The sequence below is a fragment of the Rutilus rutilus genome (assembly GCF_951802725.1).
Source record: "Rutilus rutilus genome assembly, chromosome: 6".
In the NCBI taxonomy this organism is placed as follows: Eukaryota; Metazoa; Chordata; class Actinopteri; order Cypriniformes; family Leuciscidae; genus Rutilus; species Rutilus rutilus.
The window spans coordinates 8,715,809-8,739,065 of NC_140214.1; the positions used below are offsets into that span (position 1 = coordinate 8,715,809).

General features: G+C 37.9%; 1 protein-coding gene across 2 annotated transcripts in view; it reads right to left on the reverse strand.

Moving 5' to 3' along the window:
- gpc5c (glypican 5c) overlaps positions 1-23,257 on the reverse strand; it is a 116,041-nt gene that overhangs the window by 69,387 nt on the left and 23,397 nt on the right. For both annotated transcript variants that reach the window (XM_084410580.1, XM_084410579.1), the window contains exons 3-4: positions 15,569-16,287; positions 2,761-2,906 (exon numbers count right to left, since the gene is read on the reverse strand). In XM_084410580.1, the coding sequence (XP_084266706.1) occupies positions 2,761-2,906; positions 15,569-16,287 (865 nt within the window). The remainder of the gene's footprint in view (positions 1-2,760; positions 2,907-15,568; positions 16,288-23,257) is intronic.

Below are 23,257 nucleotides of genomic sequence, written 5' to 3' on the forward strand. Positions count from 1 at the left end.
ACTCGCGGTGGAATTGATACGGAAAATCCAACGCCATCTTTACTGTTCGCATCATTGTGTATTAAGCGCTGAGCTTAAATTCAGATATGGTAATAGACGTTTAGTTTCTGATAAGCACTGTAGTCAAATCACTAGGGCTGTACCAGAATATTCGAGTATTCGAATATTCGTTCGGTGGGTTGGTATTCGATTTTCAAATTTGACATTCGAATATTCGTTTAAATTTTTTTTTTTTTTTTTTTTCACACCTGGCATCCCCCTAGAAACTGTTCCCATTCGCGCTTGAATGGGGCTGTCATGCATTTTCTCAGATCGGATAGTTCTCTCTGATTTATCAATATGAACAATGAACACATAAATGTGTTTTTGCAAAACGGATATGAATCCGAACTTCAAATCCCGCGCTATAGGCAGATGTGATGGAGTGCACGTCACTAGCAACAGATAAGCTGCATTTTACTGATCGTCAGCTAAAATTTCTAAATCAAAGACCGCAATATGAGAGCGGCAACAGCCCTGGTAAGATCATTTCGATTCTTTACTTTTAATGAAGTGGATTGTGTGTTAAAGCATCTGCGACCCACTTTCACTTTGATTTGCGATAGTTTGCACGTTGGCTTTATGAATAGATGCTGATCTGCGGTGACGCGTGCTGTAGGCTAAGTAAGCATCGTCATATCTGGCTATAACATGATATAGCCTAAAACACCCTCTCACACGGTTATTGTTTTAGTATTTTTGGGCGAAATACAATACTCTTATTTTAGAGCGCAGAACAGCGGAGTTTGTATGGGCAAAAGTGCATGCCTGAGCTTGTAACGTTAGTCTATAAGCTGCGTTGCTTTGACATTGTGGAAATAGAATAGAAACAATATATTAGCCTACCCTTTACTGTGTCAGTAATTACTGTGCTGCTGATTTCTGATTTGAGAGTTATTTGTTACTCAGAAAAATATTAGGCTGTGTTTTGTATCAAGTGCAGTGTTGCGCGTGAGGCGCGCGCGCGCTTCCCGCTCGCGCTGTTCTGTATTAAAAGTTTATTAATTCTGAACGTGTCACGTCTCGCGTGTCTATATTGCACCAAATGTGACACTGCACTCGTGAAGTCGATTGGATGAATGGTTCTAAATGCAAGATAAATAATCTAAATGCAAACAGACAGACGCATAGAGATTCCTGCCTTTATTAGAGAGAAGAATATGTTCAGCCCCCTCCCTCCGAAGCTTCGAATATTCGATGTTAATTCCTGTCGAAGCTTCGAAGCTCAAAAAATGGTATTCGGACCAGCCCTACAAATCACAACAGACTGAGCTGTCTGACCAATCAGAGTAGAGTAGGCTCTCGGAAAGGAGGGGCTTAAAGAGACTGAATCTTCAAACAAACCGTTTTCAGACTCTTTGAGAAATGTGAAGTGCAATCTATTACGAGAAAATTAAAGTGTTTTTTGACCTTGGATGCATATCAACTATTGTAGGAGACCTCCAAAACAAAATTAGGAACCCTTAAAATAGCACTATGGGGCACTTTAATTCTTCAGAAAACATTACTAATGTCTTTATAAATCCATCCATAATTCTGTATTAACTGAATCATATTAGCTTCTTAATGTTACCCAGCTAGCCTCCAATAGCTTGGAAAAAAGTGTCTGGTGACTGCTGCGATGCTGGTATCTATGACTTCTCTGATGAATGTGGATTGAAAATGGTCAAAATAGGTTTCAAGTTTGGTCTGTTCCTCACACAAAGTTATCTTATGGCTTTAGATAAATCATATGACTTAAGAGTGGGAACAAACCAAGGGTACGAAAATTCCGATTTTTTTTTCTTTCTTTTTTGAGTGAAAAAAGCATTTAATAACCTCAGAGCACAAGTTTTACACATTATTAATTAAGTCCGTTTCACCATGAAGATTTTGAATGGCATTTTTACTTCCAGAACCCTGCTGTTGAGTTCCATTATGCATATCATTTGAGGTTCAACATGGACTTAACATATTTTTTACTAATTATAGCATTGTGTTTTGACCTCTGACCTGTCTTAATGATGGAGCACTCTAGCTACCCATTGAAAATAATTTTACATTTTTAAATGATAAATCTCCTGGCTTGCTGGTCAAAGCATTTCCATGACTCTGGGTGCAGAGATGATGTCATTTGTACGGTGATGAGTGTTTGCTGTCCTCTCCTCCACCGACTCCTGCACTCCAGAAAAAAAACTCTAATCCATTTATCTCTCTGTGTTCCTGCTGGCAACAGTCTCCGTGCCCGTTACAGCACTGTCCTTGCCAGCCTACCACTTAGTGATGGGTATCTGTAATGTGTGGGCCTTGAAGATCTGGGTCTGAAGACACTTAGATAAATGTCCAGTAGCATATTTTTAATCAGGGTCATTAGAGACACTGGCTGAATGTGTCTGTTTGACCAAAGCTTGTGGCTATACATACATATTTACGCACACTATATGACATGCTTCTTATTTAACACAGAAAGAAATCATGGGCCTAACAAATCAGTTTAAAATACAGATGCACAATGTATTGGTGGTCATAGCCATATTGATCAGCATGTGCTTTTATTATTGAAATCGGTCCGATTAAATTAAACAGATAATCAATCAAGGCTTATTTTTATTCAAACATCATAACCTCTTTCTATGTCCAGTAGAAAAAAAAAAAAAAAAAGTGTTAAAAGGGCATCTTTCAAACACATTTTTTACTACATAAGTCTGGGTAAATGACAAAACTATAGGGATCCAGCCTAACCTGTGAAGGTGCGCCAACATCCCGATCGTATCGGCTCCTGGAACGTCCTGTGAGATGTTGGCAGGTGGAGGTGTGACTGAAGTCTGAGGAAACGTCCCTACTGTGCTTGAAGACGCGTTTGAAGAGTGACCACATACTTTATCCACCTAAAAAACAGAGAGACAGATAGAGGAACAGATATAAGAGAGTGGTGACGTTCTGTTCCTTCGGGAAGACAGAACAGATGATGTAAGTGTGTGTTTGTCTTTGTGATAAATGAAACTCTAATGGAAAAGCAGACGGTAACAGATCACATTAAAGCCATGAATGAATGAATCAGACAGAAAGACAGAGACACAGTGTGTGTGTGTCTGGCTCTGGTTTTGTCTATTATGGGGATCAAATATCCTCATAAGCTCAGTAAAACCTGAAATCAGTTACATGGTGGGAAGCAGCCAAAGGTCTCCAAGAGGAAAACAGCTTAATAAACAAAATAAATAACATCTTAATGAAAATCTAAAAATGCAGAAAGGATTCTGAGAGGGTAGTGTGTAAGGTTAGGGGACAGAAAATATAATTAGCTCGGTATAATAACAATAAAAGTCAATGGAAAGTCCCCACCATGATGAAAAAACAAATGTGTGTGTGTGTGTGTGTGTGTGTGTGTGTGTGTGCGCGTGCATGCGTGCGTGCGTAAACCAGTTCATCTCATTAGAGACTATAGCTGCAACACAGGATCTCAATCTGCATTTGCTTTTATATCTACACCTTCACCTCTGTCTCTTGCTCGTTCTTACACACACATTTAATCAATGGCGTTTCATCCCACTAAAAGCTCCGGCAGACGTCACCAGTCCATTAGTCAAAGACCCGACTACAGCAATCTAAATGATTACCCTCAGTTTCTGCCCTCTCCTATCAGTCACTTTTAATAATGACAATTTTATTTGCCATTAATAAATCTTTATCTCCTGAATCATTTGTCATTGCACTGGGAGGTTGGAGGACAGGAAAAAGACATGTCTTCGCTCTGTCACTCGCTTTGCAACATGAATGAATAACAAGATACACAAAAAAAAAGAAAAAAAAAAAGAATTTACTTTAAGGAAGCAACTGTCACTGAATTTTATTTTATTTTTTTAACCTGTTATCTGTCACCCCCCTTTTTTGAGTAGACATGAAAATGCACATTTCGAACTTAAGTGGTTGTAATTAAAGAATGCTTTGGAGTATAGACGTACAATTGGTCTTGTTTTAAAGAATACATTTGGTTTTTGTAAAACCCCCCCCCCCAAAAAAGTTATAGAAGTTTGAGTTTATGGAAATGTACAATGTAAAAAAAAATGTATTATTCATATTTTATATCAAATATATATTTTTGTAAATCTGGGTGACTCTAAAACTGCAAAAAAATCAAAGTAAAAAGCAAGTTGTGTTTCAAAATTTAGGTTGATATCTCAAAAAATTTGCTTTCAGTAAGATTTTGTTTGGGCGCAGTACCAAACTTTTTCACTAGGTGACAACCAGACTCCATTACTGCCCATATATAGGCGCCTCCATATGTGGTTTGAGTGATCTGAACCATTATTTCAACAATTTTCATACAATTTATGAAGTAGACATTCTATTCAGAAGTAATATGGGAAGTTTGACAGATTTTGATATGAATTCAACCTCTAAGAAACACATGAAAAGAACACGTATGTGCGCTATAGCTCACTGCCACATCACAAATGGTGTATCTATTATTTTTTTCTTTATATTTAAAACATTTTCAGACCCTTTTTTCTAAAATAATTGAATGGATGCCATCTTTTGAACTCTTGGCATGAAAACAAACTGTGGTTTCTACCATTCTTTCATGATTTTTCATGTTCGTTGCTATTTCAAAATAAAGGTCTGAACACGCCTTAGGAATATGAAAATATTCTTGTTGCAAATTGATAAATTACGGCTCCTCTGTAAATTACTTTGAAAATCAGTCACCAAATATGAAAACTAGAGATTGTAAGCTTTCAAATGATATATAGTTTGTCAAGATTAGTTTAGGTTTAGTATAGGATATTACTGTTTTAAATATGTAATGGCTTTGGGCCCACCGGTGGGCCAGTGACTTATTTGAAAGAAATCAGACTACCAAAAAACTTCATTGTTTAGCTTCTTTCTAATGACTGAAAACTGAAAAATTACATTCTAAGTGTCTTTAAATCAATCAGTTCTCTGCAAGTTAGTAATATATATTATTGTTATAGCAAAATTCACAAATGGACCCCTCTAAAAAAAAAAAAACACACATGCTCAGTAAGAATATATAAGAATCAGATGTCTTTTTGGACACCATACCAAGGTAACGGAAAATAACATTTAAAATATTTATAAAACTACAGTATATTTAAGATATCTGATATCAGTACATTTAACATACTTAAGACCTTGAGCAAACATTATTAAACTCTGACTTGTGTTAAATATCAGCTTTAATGAATAATAATAAACCGAACCAATGTTTTCCTTTTACTTTTAGAAGCATTTGAGCCTGAAGGGAATGAGGCATTATGGGTATCAGCCAAAAATGTGGGAGTGCTGGGAAAATATTTGTGTTTTGATTTTGTTGTATTCTGTGTAGTTTATTGATTTACCCTCCATTGTAAATATTTTTCCTCCTCCTTTTTGACGAACAGCATGGGAACCATCGTTTCCCCGTAAATAAACCCAGCGGTGGATTTTGGGCCGAGATCTCAAATATACAACGGTTATCCTTGAATCATCATGCATTTTATCAAGTTGCATAATTTCTGCATCCAAGTCACAGTTACATTTAATTCAGATTAGCAATCAGCTGCAGTTCTGATAAAGCATATACTGTATACTTTTTTTTTTAAATAGAGTGAGTAAATAAACTTACAACAATGGAGTTTCTTTATGCATGGATGGAATTTCTCTTTATCCGGATGAAGTTTTATCGTCCAGTATCAAAATACTTTCCGTCCAGATAGTCTGGGAATTTTTCCCTGTGAATCTTGGCTAATATGATGTTAATAATAAAAATAAAAAAAAATAAAAAAAAATATTCTCTTCAAATCATGACAGACTTTCTATTGGTAAAATTAAAATGTCTTTGGCCCAGAATGAACCCAACGTCACTCTCCTGATCTCCCACTCCTTGGAATCTCTACATTTACCCATGAACCTGTAACATCTGTGTCAGTGATTCACTTGAAACGGGATCCAAAATATTTTGAGATTTGTTCATTTTATCAACATTCAGAGGTGATAAATTTTTTATTTTTAGTCTAACTGCAATTTTAACTGTATTTTTCTGGAAACCCTTGTTTTTGTTGGATGATTGACAGGTGAGTACTGTTAAATCACCTGTCAATCTTCCAAAGAAAGGTTTTAAACTTTACCGGTTATGTGCTACTTTAATTGTTTGATTACTTTTTTCATTCCACACTATTGTTTTTATTAAAAAAGTAGGAGAGAGATCCTCACCTCGACAAGTCCAACCAGAACTGATTGAAGAAAATTCATAAACAGGGCCTATGGTATGGCTATTATTTACGTTGCAAAAAAAATTAACCTTTTTTTCTTAGTATCAATATTATGATACATTAATAATGAAGTAATTTGCAGAATTATTTGTTCTGCTCCTTGGGAGAGACAATATTTAAACAAGTCTTCGTCTAACATAATGGCCCTTCACTTCCTATAACACCACATTACAGTGAAAGCTAGAGTCTTAAACAAAAACCAGACTTGTAATAAGATTCAAAAGCATGTGAAAATAGGCATGACACACTTGTATGTAGAGAAAGGCAGAACTGACCTCAGCGACACAATGATCTGTGACGTAAAGCACAATGGGCCATTCCACTGGTCAACTGTTACTCAATTACCTACTGTTGAAAGCAGAGGTTTGCTCTTGTCTGGCGAGTGTGTGTGCACCTGTCCATCCTTGTAATATCTGTGAAATGCCAGTGTGTGAAACATTCTGGGTGTGATTAGATGGGGTCTGAACAGTGCTTTATCCCATGAGTCTCAGAGGAAGACACATGCGGGAGCTGTGAGCGCCTGGCCTTGAGTTACAGGCTGAATGTGTGCTGAACGTTTGGCTGCAGTTTTACTACAGTGTGCAAAGAGGAAGGCCAATTTAAGGCATGTGATCTTTATATGTGCCCACCGCTCAAAAAACTAATATCTCTTTCAGAGCACTGTCTGTTTTTAAGACAGACTTTTCCTTCAATCGTCATGTTTGTGTAAGTCTCTCTCTGGGGGAGTATTGAGTTACATGGTGAGGTGTTGGTGTGTAATGAAGTTTGTTCATTTAAGAATCCGCTCCAGAGGCAGCGTTACTTTCTCAGTGCTCTTTTGCCCCAAATTCAGTTCTGGGTAATAGGCTCATACATTACAGTTGTACAAACTAATTCTGAGCCTAAGTTCTCAAGTTCTGTCTAAATAGATAGAAAAATCGGATGGATGGATGGATGGATGGATGGATGGATGGATGGATGGATGGATGGATGGATGGATGGATGGATGGATGGATGGATGGATGGATGGATGGATGGATGGATGGATGGATGGATGGATGGATGGATGGATGGATGGATGGATGGATGGATGGATGGATGGATGGATGGATGGATGGATGGATGGATGGATGGATGGATGGATGGATGGATGGATGGATGGATGGATGGATGGATGGATGGATGGATGGATGGATGGATGGATGGATGGATGGATGGATGGATGGATGGATGGATGGATGGATGGATGGATGGATGGATGGATGGATGGATGGATGGATGGATGGATGGATGGATGGATGGATGGATGGATGGATGGAACAGCCATCTTTAGAATTTTGTCTTTGATCTTCCGTTTTTGTGGTAGCTCTGTATATACTGTCTCTATGGCATCGCTGTCGAAGAGTAATTTGCTGGTGAAGTGGATTTACTGATTGTAGAGTTAAATAAAGTTATCATGAGCATTGTAATGTTTGAAGCGGATGTCATAACCAATGTCAGTAGACCGGGAAGAATTTAAAACGAGCAGTTCATTCATAAATCCGTAAAATCTTACCTTCATGCTGTGGAAATACAAACCAGAAGACAGAACACAACGAGTGCAGCGCTGAAAAGGGGCGGGGCTACATAAAGTCTATAATAGGACATTAGAACACCACTGATACATTCCAACTATATTTACATTTTAAAAACACATCTAATGCTCTCTTCACATCTTAAAAGAGGAAATGCAGAAATGCCAGCGCTGTTTGAATAACATCACAGTACGTCTCAGTGGTGTTGAATTAAACAGTGTTCTGAATGAGGCCCACGGCTGTGCCAGCATGGGAGGGGAAGCCAGTTCCACTGTTTGGTTAGCGGGTTGTTTTTCATGTTGGTCTGGCTTTGAGTGTGTGTTTGAACTGTGATTTTCTAACTGCTTTGTTTGGCTTCATTGTTGCCACGCTGTTACTCACACATACACAATCAGCTGATTAATGATCTGTGTGTGTGTGTGTGTGTGTGTGTGTGTGTGTGTGATCTGTTTGTGAACTCTGCATCTCCGCAAGCATTCTACCCTTGTCACAGTTTCAGACCCATGGAACTTCACATGTGCTGTACATCAGCGGCACAATTCTGAGAATCTCCAATGATAAAACCCATATTTACAGGCCTGAAAGACTTATACCTTCACTTTTCCCAAATGTAATGAGCGAAAACAACTATAACTTCATAGGTTGACAAAACCAATCAGAACTCACTGAAGATATGCATCAGCAATTCATCAACAACACCCAAAAAGCTGTTCTATAATAATCTTGTCCAATTAATACTTTCTACAGTACTTTTTTTCATGCATCATCTGGATTTTATTTCACAATAATTTCAGTTACCAGCCCAGATCATTAAATACTAACCCACAACACCCTCAGGAAAAGAGGGAGAAACCGAAATCAGCAGCGAGGCTCAAATTGTGGCACATCCAACATTTTATGTTTTGCTGGGAAGTTCTAATTGGAAGCTGTAAGTGGAATTTACAACCACCAAACGAACAAACAACAAACACATTGTCTGTCACAATGAGCGTTTCAAAGCTGTGCATGGCTGTATTCGTTTCCAATCCGCTTTTGATCTCTCTCTTCACTCTGTCTCAGCCAAGTTTGTGCTCTGGACACATACGCTCCACCTCATAGAGCTTCCCAGATTGAAATCGCTTCTCCTAAAAATATTCTCTTTACTAACACAAGGGCACTGAGGATCTGACCCCAGACTGGCTGACTCAGCGACTGTTCCGCTCACTTTCCCCGTCTCGTCTCTCTCCTCTACTCTCCTCTCAGATCTCCCTAAACTGTAAATATTCTGTTTACGAGCATATTTGAGTTTCTCTGCAGTTCTTCATAATCACTCACACATGATTTGCAATCTGGTTTCCCAGCAAACGGATGTCGACGGCCTCTAATGTTACTGCCTCTCCAAAACATCAATGTAAACAACATTTTGAATGACGATGTACTGGAAAACCAAATCAGAAAAAAGCAAAAAAAGCAAAAAAGGAAATTCTTCTAAAGGTCATGCTTCTGTCATAACATCTTCATCCAGTTATGTTACAATCTTATGTTATTAGACTAAGACCCTCATCCCCTCCAACTTTTTTTTTTCTTTTCTTTTCTTTTACTTTGTTCCTCTTTTGTTCTTTTTTCTAAGTGCTGTATCAACACGAAAACATATGTATGATTGTTGAATTATGCCATAATTGTTTGTACTTGAATTCTGTTTAATAATAAAAAATAATAATAATCTGACGGATAGTGTTATGATACAGTACTGGTTAAGTTTGAATCAGTCCACTTTTGGTGGGCGTTAACAAACCTACTTACATTTACCAGTATCATGACTAGGGAGCTTTTAAAATAGAGTTATCATTTTCTTGAAGTCAAGTCAAGTCCAGTCAAAATTAAATGAAAATTTTAAATAAAATAAAATTGAGATCCTCATTGTTTTTGTGGCAGATACATTTTCTCTGTGTAAAATAAATGACACGTGATTACTGATATAAATTTATATTACATGCCTGATCAATAAAATAAAATGCATATACACAAATATGTTTCTTTCAAATATGGATCACTTTCACTCCTGGCTGTTGAACTTCACAGCACTGGTCTAATGCTGCATATTAACAAAGAGTGCATTTATATAAAATGTCATGTGACTCATAGTTATCAGCGAAGAGCTGCATAAATCATGATCAGAGCTGATCGGATTCCTCTTTCCTCTCGATTCCCAAAACCACAACCTTTCCAGACCCCTTTTGCTATTGCAATATTAAACTCTTCTGGCCCAAACTCAAACACAACTGACTGTTTAAATTCAAATATTCCTAAAATATCTCCTCCCATATTTATAATCCAAACATTTCTAGACAGATTCTCATTTCTTCCTAATTATTCATATCAAATGGACCCTAAGTCCATAAAGTCCTAGTGCATCAATGCACATAATAATTTCCTGTATCCATAAATTTGTGTTCACAGGAATGATTATATGGTACCAAGAGACGAATTCTGCACACTCAGCAAAGGGGAATGACCAAAAAGAAACAAGAAAAAGAGAAAAAAAAATAAGTGGGGGGCTTTCTCTTTCACTAAAGTCATTCTCTGCGTCAGAACGGAAAATAAATTGCTCTACTGAGGGTTACAAACTTGGTGAGGTAATTGATTCCTCACTTTTCACTCATCAGAAAGATGAATTAGTTAAGGGATAGTGTGATAAGACATGAATAGGGTACAAAATAGAGAAATATTATACACTATATTTCAGGCCCTATATAAAGTAAAGTAGTATACAGCACTTAAAGGGGTGAAAATAAATATTATAACCAGTATGTGTCCTTTACAAAGTTCACAATTTAAGCTTAAAACTGCTCAATAATAAAATAATAAAAATAAAATAAAATAATCCTTTTCTGCTTTGTTCATACCACAATGGAAAAAGGTAAAGAGAAATATAAAGCAATTAGGTAAATGACAGAGAGAGAGAGAGAGAGAGAGAGAGAGAGAGAGAGAGAGAGAGAGAGAGAGAGAGAGAGAGAGAGAGAGAGAGAGAGAGAGAGAGAGAGAGAGAGAGAGAGATGAAGGACTCTTTTACTGACCCCTCTCTCATCGCTGTCTGTGTTCTGGGCTTTGGAAATCTTTTCTAATCCCAGGGGCCTTGTTTCCATTATCTAAAAAGCACGAGCTACTATTAAAATTCCTGTGTAAGACTGTAATTAGAGCCCTCAGTTAAACCTTGGAGGAAATAAGGTAGAGCAGCACATTAACTGCTTGGAACGGTGGATAATGAATTATTACATTTTTCTCGTTTTTGTCTGATATGCGCTCATAGTTGTCAGCAGCCTCTTTTAGACACAGCACTTACGGGTCACGGAAAGACTGTCTGCTTCCAAGCTAGCAAGATTGAGACATCACAACACCTCAGCTGAACCCTGACCTCACGGCTACAATCCCTTTCCATCTCCAGTTGGGGAATAACATTGCGGTGTAAATCCTGACGTTCCGTTCAGCAGTAGAATTCTTAATGGACCTTAAACCTGTTGAAATATACAACAATCACTATGAAAACCCTCCGAATGTGGGGAAAAAAAAAACACTGGAAGAAGGGAGAGAAAGAATTTAAAGACGAGTTAAAAAGACAAAATGACAGAGCTTTTCAGCTCTTAAACTTTTCCCCATTTATAGCAAGGAATATATTCTATATATTCTATAATAATATATATATATATATATATATATATATATATATATATATATATATATATATATATATATATATATATATATATATATATATGCTTTTCTATATGTGAGACGCATCTTGAGGCTTCAGAATTGACAGCTGAATCCTACTGCGGGGTGAACATAGATTTAGTGGCAAGTAAACAAGATATCCTTGATCACACCTACTGTATATATTACTCTTTGGATCCTAAGGTTATATTCGATTTCAGATTTACCCGCCTCTAAACGTCACGTAAAACATACATATTGCGTGGTTGGTCACTTTACCTATGAGTCATACAGCCTCTTCCTGGACAAATCTTGGCCAGGATAAATATGCAAGACCTCTTACTCCCCCCGCCAAAAAAGGAAGAAAAGGAACAATAGGGGAAAGGTGCGCTCTCTAATTATATAACCAGCACTGACAGTCCAGCATTTAAAAAGACAATGAAAGGAATGTGCATTGCATGCAAAACACACACACATACAAGTCATTACCCAAGTTCAGCTGGTATCACAGCCTAGCATGGTACATGTGTATGACACCTGATCTTAAGGGATTTAAAACCACACACTAAGACCACAGAGATGTCAAAAGACACCCCAGTCCTCTTTTAAAAACTTCTCGATTTACTCTCTCTCTCTCTCCCCTAGTCCCAGTCTTACAGTGCTGGTCAATAGAAGTCTTTCAGACATGCAAGAGGGCAGCCAGCGCTGTCAGCACCTACAGTGTCTCGACAGACCTCTAAAACCTGATCCCAGAAAGCACACACACACACTACACACTCAGCATGCCCTCTCAGGCAGCACACATGATGGGACGGCATGCCAACCGCAATCCGTTTGGGAAAGTATCCCAGTGAAAATCAAACCATTGCTATAATTCCTCTAATAACATCTCAGCTTCACACACACACATTTGCAGAGAGCGGAGAAGTCTAGAGTTTATGATCTTTGGAAGGAGAATACAAAAATGAGAGAGGCAGAAAAATGCTATGCATTATTTTGACAGAACTGAATACAGCTTAAGCAGGAGATAAAAGCACTAGGACATAATACAAGCAGGGGATTGTGGGTAATTGAGTCTGTTATCAGGATGGAAGTCCTGTGGGTTTCTGTCTCACTATTTTCTCTCGAACTCATTGCTTAGTGTAAAGAAAACAGTGGAGATTTACACACAGCAGCAGAGGAAAACAGAAATGGCCTGCCAGAAACAATCTCCTAGCTTTTTCCATCGTTTATTGCAGGATTATATCCCCCACATAATTTGGAATACCAAAAGCAATTTTACTGGCTGAAAGAAATCCATTCAGTGCCTGATTAGAAAGACTACAAAATCACTTTATGATGTACAAAAGTTGGGGGAAAAAACTATTAAATTGAACAAAAGTGATAAAGACATTTAACAAAATAAATAAATGTTATTTTGAACTTTATATTGATCAAAGGATCCAGTTTTTTTTTTTTTTTTTTTTTTTTTTTTTAAGCAGCACAACTGTTTTCAATATTGATAATAATAAGACGTTTAATGAGCAGCAAATCATCATATTAGAGTGATTTCTGAAGGATCGTGTGACACTGAAGACTGGAGTAATGATGCTGAACATTCAGCTTTACCATCACAGGAATACATTACATTTAAAAATGTATTCAAATAGAAAAAATATTTTAAATTGTAATAATATTTTCACAATAATACTGTTTTTACTGTGTTTTTAATCAAATAAACACAGCCTTGGTGAACATAAGAGACAAAAAAATAATAATTAAAAAAAATATATATATATAAACAATCAATGCATTTTTAATTATAAGTCGATTTCATATTATATAATGGAAGCTATTATTCCTCAAATTAAACATTTGCAAGCTACTCGGTAAGCCTCAACATGAGATTAGAATAGTACCCACTAATTAGCCTACTAGCATATCCCTCGCCATTTTTTTTAGCTAACACTGCTAAGGAAGGATAACTGGAAATTCCATTTATAACCATTTATAGTATGACAAATGAACAGGAAGTAATATCAGCCGTGATTTTGAAACATCTCTTTCTTGACATATTATTTGATTGGACTGCAAAAAGAGTCACTGTTTATTTCCAGATGTCAATGCCACTGAAATAAAACATGCAATGCTATAACAATTCCCCATACTATTGTTTATATCATTGCATATTTTATACGGTTTCAGGTTTTGGAAAATAAGTAGCAGGCAACACACATGCAGCACAAAGTTAGTAGTTCACTAGTATTCCATTTCAAACACAGCCAAAGCCATCATCACAATTCAGTTAAGCAATCACATTCTGCCCTTAAAGCAAACCAATCTTTAACGGCTTCAAAATAAACACACTGGCAGACAGTATAATGCCAGTATGCTAATGGGGTGTCACGTTTAAAATAAAGTGACTGGGTTCACTTTGGCTAGGTCTTTCCAATCCCATGAAGTGGCTTTGAAGTGCGAGTAAATGTTAGTTTGACTTAACGTTTGATAAATGGACTTAAAGTTTAAAGCTAAGAGCATGTGTGTGTATGTGTGTCAGTGACAAATGTACAAACAAAATTCTGCCAAAAAAGTTCCCATTTCCAAACCCTCATTCAGACACTACAAGATAACAGCAGCCTAAGAAACACTTTGTTCAGACACACGGCACCAGAAGAATCTCGCAGAGCTAGTGAACTTGCCTGAACTTTCAGGATTTCCATGAGATTTCAGATTTTCCGCAAAAAATGCCTGCTAAGATGAAATACAACAGCCTTGACTGACACCTCTCCTGACCCCATGTTGAGAGAAATCATGAGTGAGGTGTGTGCGCTGTGTGAGAATGATGGTTATTGTAGTTCTAGAGTAAAGGTAAGCATGTATTTACTATCTAACTTGCATAAAACAGATTCAGTATTCCTCAGTGAAATTCAAACTCAGAATATTATACAAACCTGCAATAATTAAATAGGTTAAAGGTAGGGTAGGCAATTTTAGAGAGGCTAGCAATAGCAAGCTAGCTTGGAAAGCATTAGAACCCACCCTCCCTTCAAAGCGCTCTCCAAAGCCATGCCTCTTCCAAAACACAAAAATGCTCACAGCCAGAGTGGAGTCTGCAAAGCGTCACAAGAGACGGCATTAAACTACCTCATGTCTCAAAGCACATAACGATGTTTTATTAACAACATTCAGAAGGAGCACATTCAGATAATCAACTAATTTAACGTGAGATGAGCATGTTCAGATATTCAACTAAGTACGATACGAGGTATATATAAAGCAGACTTACCACTGTCCCACTACAGTTTTTCCAGCATCCCTCCACAACCCCAACTCCTCTCTCTTGATTATTACTATCCCAGCCAGGGATGGGGGAGTGCTCTGGTTTCAGGCTAAATTCAGACTAAATGACAGCACGCCAAATATGCATAATCTTTGCTCTTTCTGATTATATGTAAGTGCGGACTTGTGAATACAATAATAATGAATGAATAATAGGGGGTGTAATGATACCCTCATGTCATGATTCAATACATGCATTCAATACATATCACCCAATGCACAGGACAATGGTGACACCAGAATAAAAATATAATCCTGAAGCTGAAAATACAGAATTATTTTTGATGAATATGCTTGCACTATGTCACTGACTAGATATATTTAAAATAATAGGCCACTTTTTACTGGTAACATAAGACATTTGGCATTTTCAGGACCCACAAATGTTCCCCCATTGCATTATTATACATTATATTCAACATTATATATAGTAATAAAATGTTGTACTGACACTAAAACTCTGTAAACGTAAAAAAAAAACTATACACAATACAGATTGTCACTATCCACGATACATGTTGCATTTTTGTATTACGAAACGATATATGAAGTGCACCGCTCTGAAGGAAAAGAAGGTTCGCTAGATGTAAAGCAGCACAATAATCGTCTTCCCTTGAGTATCTTGTTTTCTTTGGAATCCAAAATCGAAAATATTTTTTTTGTAATCTCACAGCCCTACTATAGCATACAATTGAAACTATGCACACTGATACCCACCGTGGCACTTAGCCTGGGCCCATGAAGTTGAGCATAGAGAATGGCCTCCTCAACTTGACCTCTGATCCCCAGCAAAGCGAGCTCCAGGTTGTGGGCTCCGGCGACCATGTGCGAGAGATCCTGCAGCACGGTGACGTACTGTCTCCATGGGCTGTGTAACTCCGAGAGGCTGGCCAAGCACCCGCGCATGACGTTGAGGCAGTAGCCACTGCATGCCCGGATCAGGGTGAGCCCACGGCAATGAGAGCAGTATTGCATGCGCACCAGAGCGCGCGTGCACTCTTTTGATAACTCCGCCGTCTCCGTAATGTTCATCACCTCTGACCCCACGCCGAGCGCCAAGCTGAGCACCCGACCTGCCCGCAATGCATCCGCAAGCTCCTTTGCCATCGCTTTTGGGTGCGACCCAAAGGGGTTAACGTCCTGCCTCGTCATGCGGAGACAGTCGCCGAGCTGGTTGTTGTCTGAAGTGTCCGCGTCAATGCTCGCTGCCATGCCGGGATTGACTATACGAGTGTGGACCAACGGGAAGAGACCGTCGAAGAAACAGTGCACAGCGGTCTCAACGGAGACATTGCCGGTGCCCTGGAGGAAGCGAGATAGGTCAGTAAAGAGGCAGGCGATGTGAGGAGAGATGGACGACATGAGGGAAGAGTACGTGGTCTCGAACAGAGAGGTCAGGTGATTCTGAGAGAATGATATTAGAGACTGGAACGTATCTGAAAAAGAGAGAGAAAATATTTCAATTAGTGTAAACATAAGGGAAAAATCTCAAAATAAGAACATGCACAAATCACACACTCACACACAGTCTCAATACAAAACACAAGAAACATTTGAAGAGAACATTTGTTATTCGTCTAACAGCTTTAAAAGTGAAGTATGCCATTTCTAAGCCATCAGCCATTGATCAGACAAATGGATAGATCCGCCTCAATGTCATTCTATTGGTTGAGCATTTACTGAACTATTGGTTTAAGTCAGGGGTTCTCAACTCTGGTCCTCGGGGTCCACTTTCATGCAGAGTTTAGCTCCAACCCTAATAAAACATACCTGAACAAGATAATCAAGGTCTTCAGGATTTCTAGAAAGTTATAGGAAGGTGAGTTTGATCTAGGGTGGAGCTACACTCTGCAGGAAAGTGGACCTCGAGGGCCAGAGTTGAGAACCCCATTTTGTCAAATGCTGGGCTCAATTAATAATCAAGCAATAGAAAAAGTGACAATAGTCTCATAGTCATGCTATAGTCAGAATGAGATTGTTTGGGTATCAAGTCTTATAGAGGTGTGTAATAGTTACATGAAAGCTAGACACACTTCTCAAAGAAAAATCAAAACTTCTCTAAGACATGAATTTTTAACATGAGCATATGAAGTTTTGAACTGCTAATAAAAAAATTAATATAAAAAAAATATATAAAAAAGGAATTCTATATTAAATGTGAATAAAACTGAAATTAAAATTCCAAATTTTATTAGAAAAAAAATAAATAATAATAACAATAATTCGACAAAAAAAAAGAAAAAGAAAAGAGAGATGTCCAGAACTGCATGCTTTTTTACTACTATTTGATTTTTTTATTTACCTAAAATATTAGTCAGGGCATGGAAATGAACAGGAATGATTTGTTCATGATTTGTAAAAAAAAAAAAAAAAAAAAATTCTGAGAAATCAACCGACAAAAATGACTCAGAGAGGTCTCTGCCTTTTAAAGGAATAGTTCATACTGTATGTTTTCCATACAATTAAAGTGAATGGTGACCACGGCTGTCAAGCAAGATTTACAAAGTTAGACTGTCAGACTTTCATTGTTTCTCACACAAAGCTATTGTACTACAGCTTCAGAAAACATGGAATATTGCACACAAGACATATGGACTACTTTTGTGATGGGTTTTTTTTTTTGTCATTTTTCGGAGCTTGACAGACCCTGTGCCAATTTCATTGTATGGAAAGAGCAGCATAACCATTCTGTCTAACTTTCTGTTCCACAGAAGAAAAAAATATTAAAGATGCAATGAAACAGAAGTAGAGACAGATCATCTTCTCTGTATTGCGACGGAATCTGAGTGTAACAGATTATCAAAAAAAGAAAAAGAAAATAGCATGGGGACTTGGTTCTATCCATCAGTTGTTGATTGGATTTTGAGATGAGCACTGAACTCAAAACCGGAGGAAGATGAACAAGAGTTTTTACAGGGTGGTCCAGAAGGTCAAAACTATTTAAAAATATCATCATAATCATCATAATAATGAATTAATTGTTCACAATAAGATATGCATTTAGAAAAAAAAACAGGGTTATGTATCACATATAGGGTTAATAACATGTACTGTAACATATAGGGTTAGTTTGACTCCATTGTGACTTTAAAACAAATTAGGGTGAGCAAATGACAACAATTTTCATATAGCTGAACTATTTCTTTTCAACCAGTCATAAAACTTTTGTGCCACAGGAAGGACAAATAAAAGAGGGAAAGGGATTCTGTGGCTCTAGTCTGTGGTTTTTCTGTCGCCCTCTCTCTCTCACACACACACACACACACACACACACACACACACACACACACACAAACACAAACACACACGTGCCTAGACTTGTGTTTGGTCAGTGGTTTGTTAATGCAGGAGCTGCCTGTCTATTCAGCTGCGCAGTAGTCGAGCATGACCACACACACATAGACACACACACACACACACACACACATATAGGCTGTACCCAGGGTGCCGTTCTCTCTAAGGCCACTGATGTCAGACTGAAGGCATGTTAGGGGATGGAGGAACAGCGGCAACTGGACCGAAACTGAGACCGGTCAAAAGACATACATATGAACTCACACACACACAGAAGCACAGCTCTCTATTTCATTCCATAAGCTGCAGAAGCTTCCATCAGTGCCGTCACAATGGACCAGGACAACAACTAAACTCCACCCAATCACGACAGCTGTGCCGTTCACACAGGAACTGCTTTCTGGCACTCTTTCCGCACTGTTTTTTTTTTTTTTTTTTTTGCATCTATGTACATGTATGTGATACAGACATCTTTATTGCTGCATCGTATTTTGCGGTTTCAGAATCTCATACCATTGCATTATGAAGATGTCATGTTAAAAGTTACACTTTTCGCATCCTTCCCCATTATCACACACAGAGATGGAAGAATTACACTTACTGGACCATTATGACATTAAATGTTTTTTTGTTTTTTTTTCACAATAACCTTACAGAGAGGTCAGTGATGGGAAGAAGAAACAGGAAAGAGATTTGTGAAATGTCACAGATTCAAACTCATATTGCCCATATCAGCACCACTGCCTAAAGTGTCAGAGCGCATGCAAACCAATAGGCCACTAAGAAAAAAAGGAAAGCGAGCATTGTAGAAGGAGAAAGTAAGGAATGGAAAGGCCACTTGCCATGTCCCGCTGTGTGTTCGTGTCTGCATATGAACTGTAAATGTGCATGTGTGTGTGTGTGTGTAGATGTGTGCCCGTATAGGCGAGATGGTTGGAATGAGAGCAGCAAACCACCAGCAGAATGTGCCAGTGTAAGGTTACAGCATTTCAGAGGGCAGCCTCATGCCACGAACGCTCCGTAAAACCACCAGAAGTGGACAAGCAGACGGAGAAAGAGACAGGGAGTTGAGAGAGGTGAATTTGTTTGGCTTTGAGGCCTCACGCCACAGCTCTGGCAGAAAAAAAAAAAAAAAAAAAAAACACCTGGAGTATCTTTTACAATAAAATACAGTCCCACTTTATATTAAGTGGTTTTAACTACTATGTAATAACATTGAAATTAATAATTTGATACAATGGACTTATTGTGTACACATGTTTTTACATTGTACTTATATTTTAAAAATACCTGCATGTTATTACAACTGTAATTAATTTATATAATTACACTTGTAACTACATTAAATCTACCCATACCACCACACCTGTCCCCGTATCACACCTCATTAGCAGCAAAAGTGTTTTACAATACAACATGAACACAATAAGTACATTGTACTTGTTTTTCTATGTAAGTGCATAGTACTTAAAGCCACTTAATACAAAGTGGGACCGAAAATACAATTTCAGTCTATTCTAATTTAAAAATTCACATTTAATTCAATGTGTTTCTCGCGGTTTCTTTTTATTTATTATTAGTGAAATTCCCTAACATCTTCTGAGACAAAAAGGTTTCTACCCATTTTGTTTTCAGTGTTTACTTCTAAAGACAAGCGTACACGATGTACTTCTGCTCAGATGGAATTAGACAATAATTCCAGAATAATCAGGGATGATTCTGATGATGAAAATTGGTGTTTAAACATATGACAAAAAAAAAAAAAGAGAAGGATAAAGTGAGGAGATCTCCCATGAGAAACCTACATAAAAGGCTGACATTGCTCAGACAAGCACACGCAGCAAACTTAATGTCCTGTACAGAAACCAACAGTGGTCTGACAGCTGGGGAAAAGCTATCTGAAACCATTTGTTGCTCCATTAGTGCTTCACCATTAGAGCAGAACTGCCAGACATTGTTCATTTGATTTGTCAGAACTATTACTGGGCAAATTGCAAAGCTTTAAATGACTTGTTTGGTTTATAGAGAACATGTTACTGATTCTATCTTTTGGTTTGCCCTAAAATTAAGACTCTGGGTATGTCCAGAATGCTACTCATGATATTTTTGCAGAATGCAATATGTAAAATGTAGGGATGCTCCTATCAATCAGCCGCAGATTGGTATCGGTCGATAATCACATTCTATTGCTGCCTTCACATGCTATCGGAAATGTCCTACTTCCCATTTCTGAAGTTGTCATTACGAGCCCATCGCATTCAAGAGCTTTGTTGTCGGAAGGAACAGGTCAAGGTATTCCGGTCAAATACAGGCTATCTTCGCTGTGTAAAAAATAATCACTTCAAATAATCATTCATATATGTAAATATGCACTACTTTAAAGATAAGACAAGGGATGTAGCTGTTGTGGAAAAAAACGAATAAAGAATAGCAGTTATACAGCAGCAGTCGTTCTCCTCTCCGCCATGTTTAAAGTTTATGGCACCCCCAATGCGGGAACTTGGGTATCAAAATTATCCCGAGCTTCCCAGTGGTAAATAAAATGTGAGAGGGCATTCATTTCTAATTTTTAACTAGGAAAAACATAATAATTAAAAACATAATAAATAATTCCGATAGCATGTAAAGATCGGTAGTCACTAATTTTGGCCGATCTCACGAACTGATGGCATTATGATGACGTACATTTTTTTTTTAAAGTTGCCACAGACTTTTGCACTACGTTCAGCTTTGTAACTTCACGAAAAATTTGTAAACCATGGTAAATCACACATCTTTATTTAGAGTCGGTTGTCTTGAGACAAGAGGCCACACACAACATAACATGATCTCGAGAAAATCCTCACAGATTGACAGTGGCAGTATACCAACTAAACCACACAGCATGCAAGAGTGAGTATACGCTAGTATCCCATTTCAAGAATCCAAATGAGCTCAATGGAGAGAAATAAAGGTTTATAGTGGGAGATTTAATCCCTGTCACTGGGCTCCAGAGGAAAGTAACATTGTACGTTACTGGTTTGTGAGCTGGCGAACTGCAGTGTTGCAAGGATGCCAGTGAGCCAAGATGGGAGCCAGATTTATAGCCATGTAATTGGATGTTATATAGCCTCTTAAGAGGGTCTACTAAAGGCTTTTAGAGATGACTAATCCACCTAATGACCAAGACTCATTTCCTAAACGCACGATCTGCTGGCGAAAGCATTCAGTCAGATGAGTAAAACCGAAAAAATTATAGTGGAAAGATAAGATATAAAAGACAAAGGTGTTTCCGCATCAAACTCTGCTGGAATATGTAAACATTCCCTCATGTCATGCACCTCTTAGTGCACTAAACATACAGAAACTAATGAACACATTTTTGAACTGGATTCAACTGTAAAACTACAAGTTTGATCCAGTAAACCTGATAAACCACAGTGAGTGACCCACTTTTGTCACGGCCAAGACCCTAAATACAAGGCCATGCTGCATTCCTCAATGACCGCGGTCAGCATTCAGAGCGCTCGAGGGGCTGGCTGGTTCGAGACATGAAGAGTACATCATCTGTCGATCATCGTCCACCCCAGAAAGCCCCGTAATCCAGCCAAGGGCTTGTGTTTCATACGGGTCAGATGCAGATATGAGTTCATCACCTCTGTAGGGGGGCTATAAAATCCCACTTTAATTAGTGACAATACATACGTCCCTGTCCTCTGACTAAAACAGCTGTGATGAGAAAACACGTCACATTACCAAATGCAACTTCAGCATGAGAAGCTGAAGAACGGAGAGCAATGAGATTGAAAAACAAGATGGAGAAATTAATTGAAATTAAGAGAACATGTCTGCTCTGTGCTGATAAACAAATGGGGAATGGATTTTGTTGCTGCAAGATTTTGTTGCTTGTTGCTACAACTAGACATTGGTGATATTAAGTGTACAAAGCACTCATTGGACTAATGGTTAGCTTAAGTTCCAACACACAGATGCGAGATTTTTTTATCTTTGTAAACAATAATAATCCTCTCTCTCAATAAATAAATTAAAATGACTGAACCTAAACATTTTAGTGTTAAAATTAGGCCTCTTTTTGACATGTGTATAATGTGTCACTGGATTTCAATCGGTGTGAATACCACCCATTACTAAAAAGTTCTTCTTAAACCATTTAATAAATGAAAGTTTACACGTTATCGACTTTCGTTCATTTAACTGCTCTCAAGAAAATTTGCCAATTAAAGGCATTCTTTTGCACCATACTGAAATTAATGACTATACTCAATCCACTCAAATCTGAACCCTGAGTTCAGAAATGCTCTGTAAACAAACATGTGAGCACATAAGGTTAAATCAACAGCACTTAATGCTACACATTAGGAGACAAACTAGACGTAACCACCTGTCTAAAACTGCAGCAGACTTCAAATCCCCTCCCCTCAGCAGCGTCTTTTCTGTCAGAAGGGAAACAGGTGGAGGGTGCAGAGGAATGTTTCACCAATATCTCTCTCATCAGATTGCAATTAAAATGGCTGCACCGTTATATCAAAAGTCACTAAGACACAATTCCTGAGATGCCGGATGTAGTGTGTGTGTGTGCGAAAAAAACTGTGCTCTCTAAAAGATAAAGAGATCGGCTTGTCTGGTTAAGGGTGAGTGACGTCTGTCTCCAGATTGCTGCACCGATAATTTATCCGAACACCCCAATCATCATCGTTCACTTTTGGACTTGCAGTCAAGAAACAATGCTGTAAATTGCTGTATAAAAGCAAATTGTTTCTGGAAAACAACTGATTTGAAATATTTGTGTTGCCCATAATTATATGCATGTGTGTCTTTAGTCTTGAGGAAAAAAATCTTCAAGCTTGAAACACAAATGCAAAGTTTTTAAACCTACAAGGATGCATTAATTTGATCAAAAGTGACAGTAAAAGACATTTATAATGCCACAAAACATCTATTTCAAATAAATGCGGCTATATAGAGTATAAATCAGACACTTGGGAAAAGAGAGAGAGAAAGACGGGAAGAGGAATATTTAACAGAAGGACTGATGATCCCTTAATTCTGAAATGAAAAAATGCTTTTCTCTTCCAACAGAACACTTTCTTCTAGTGCCAGCTGTTCAGACAT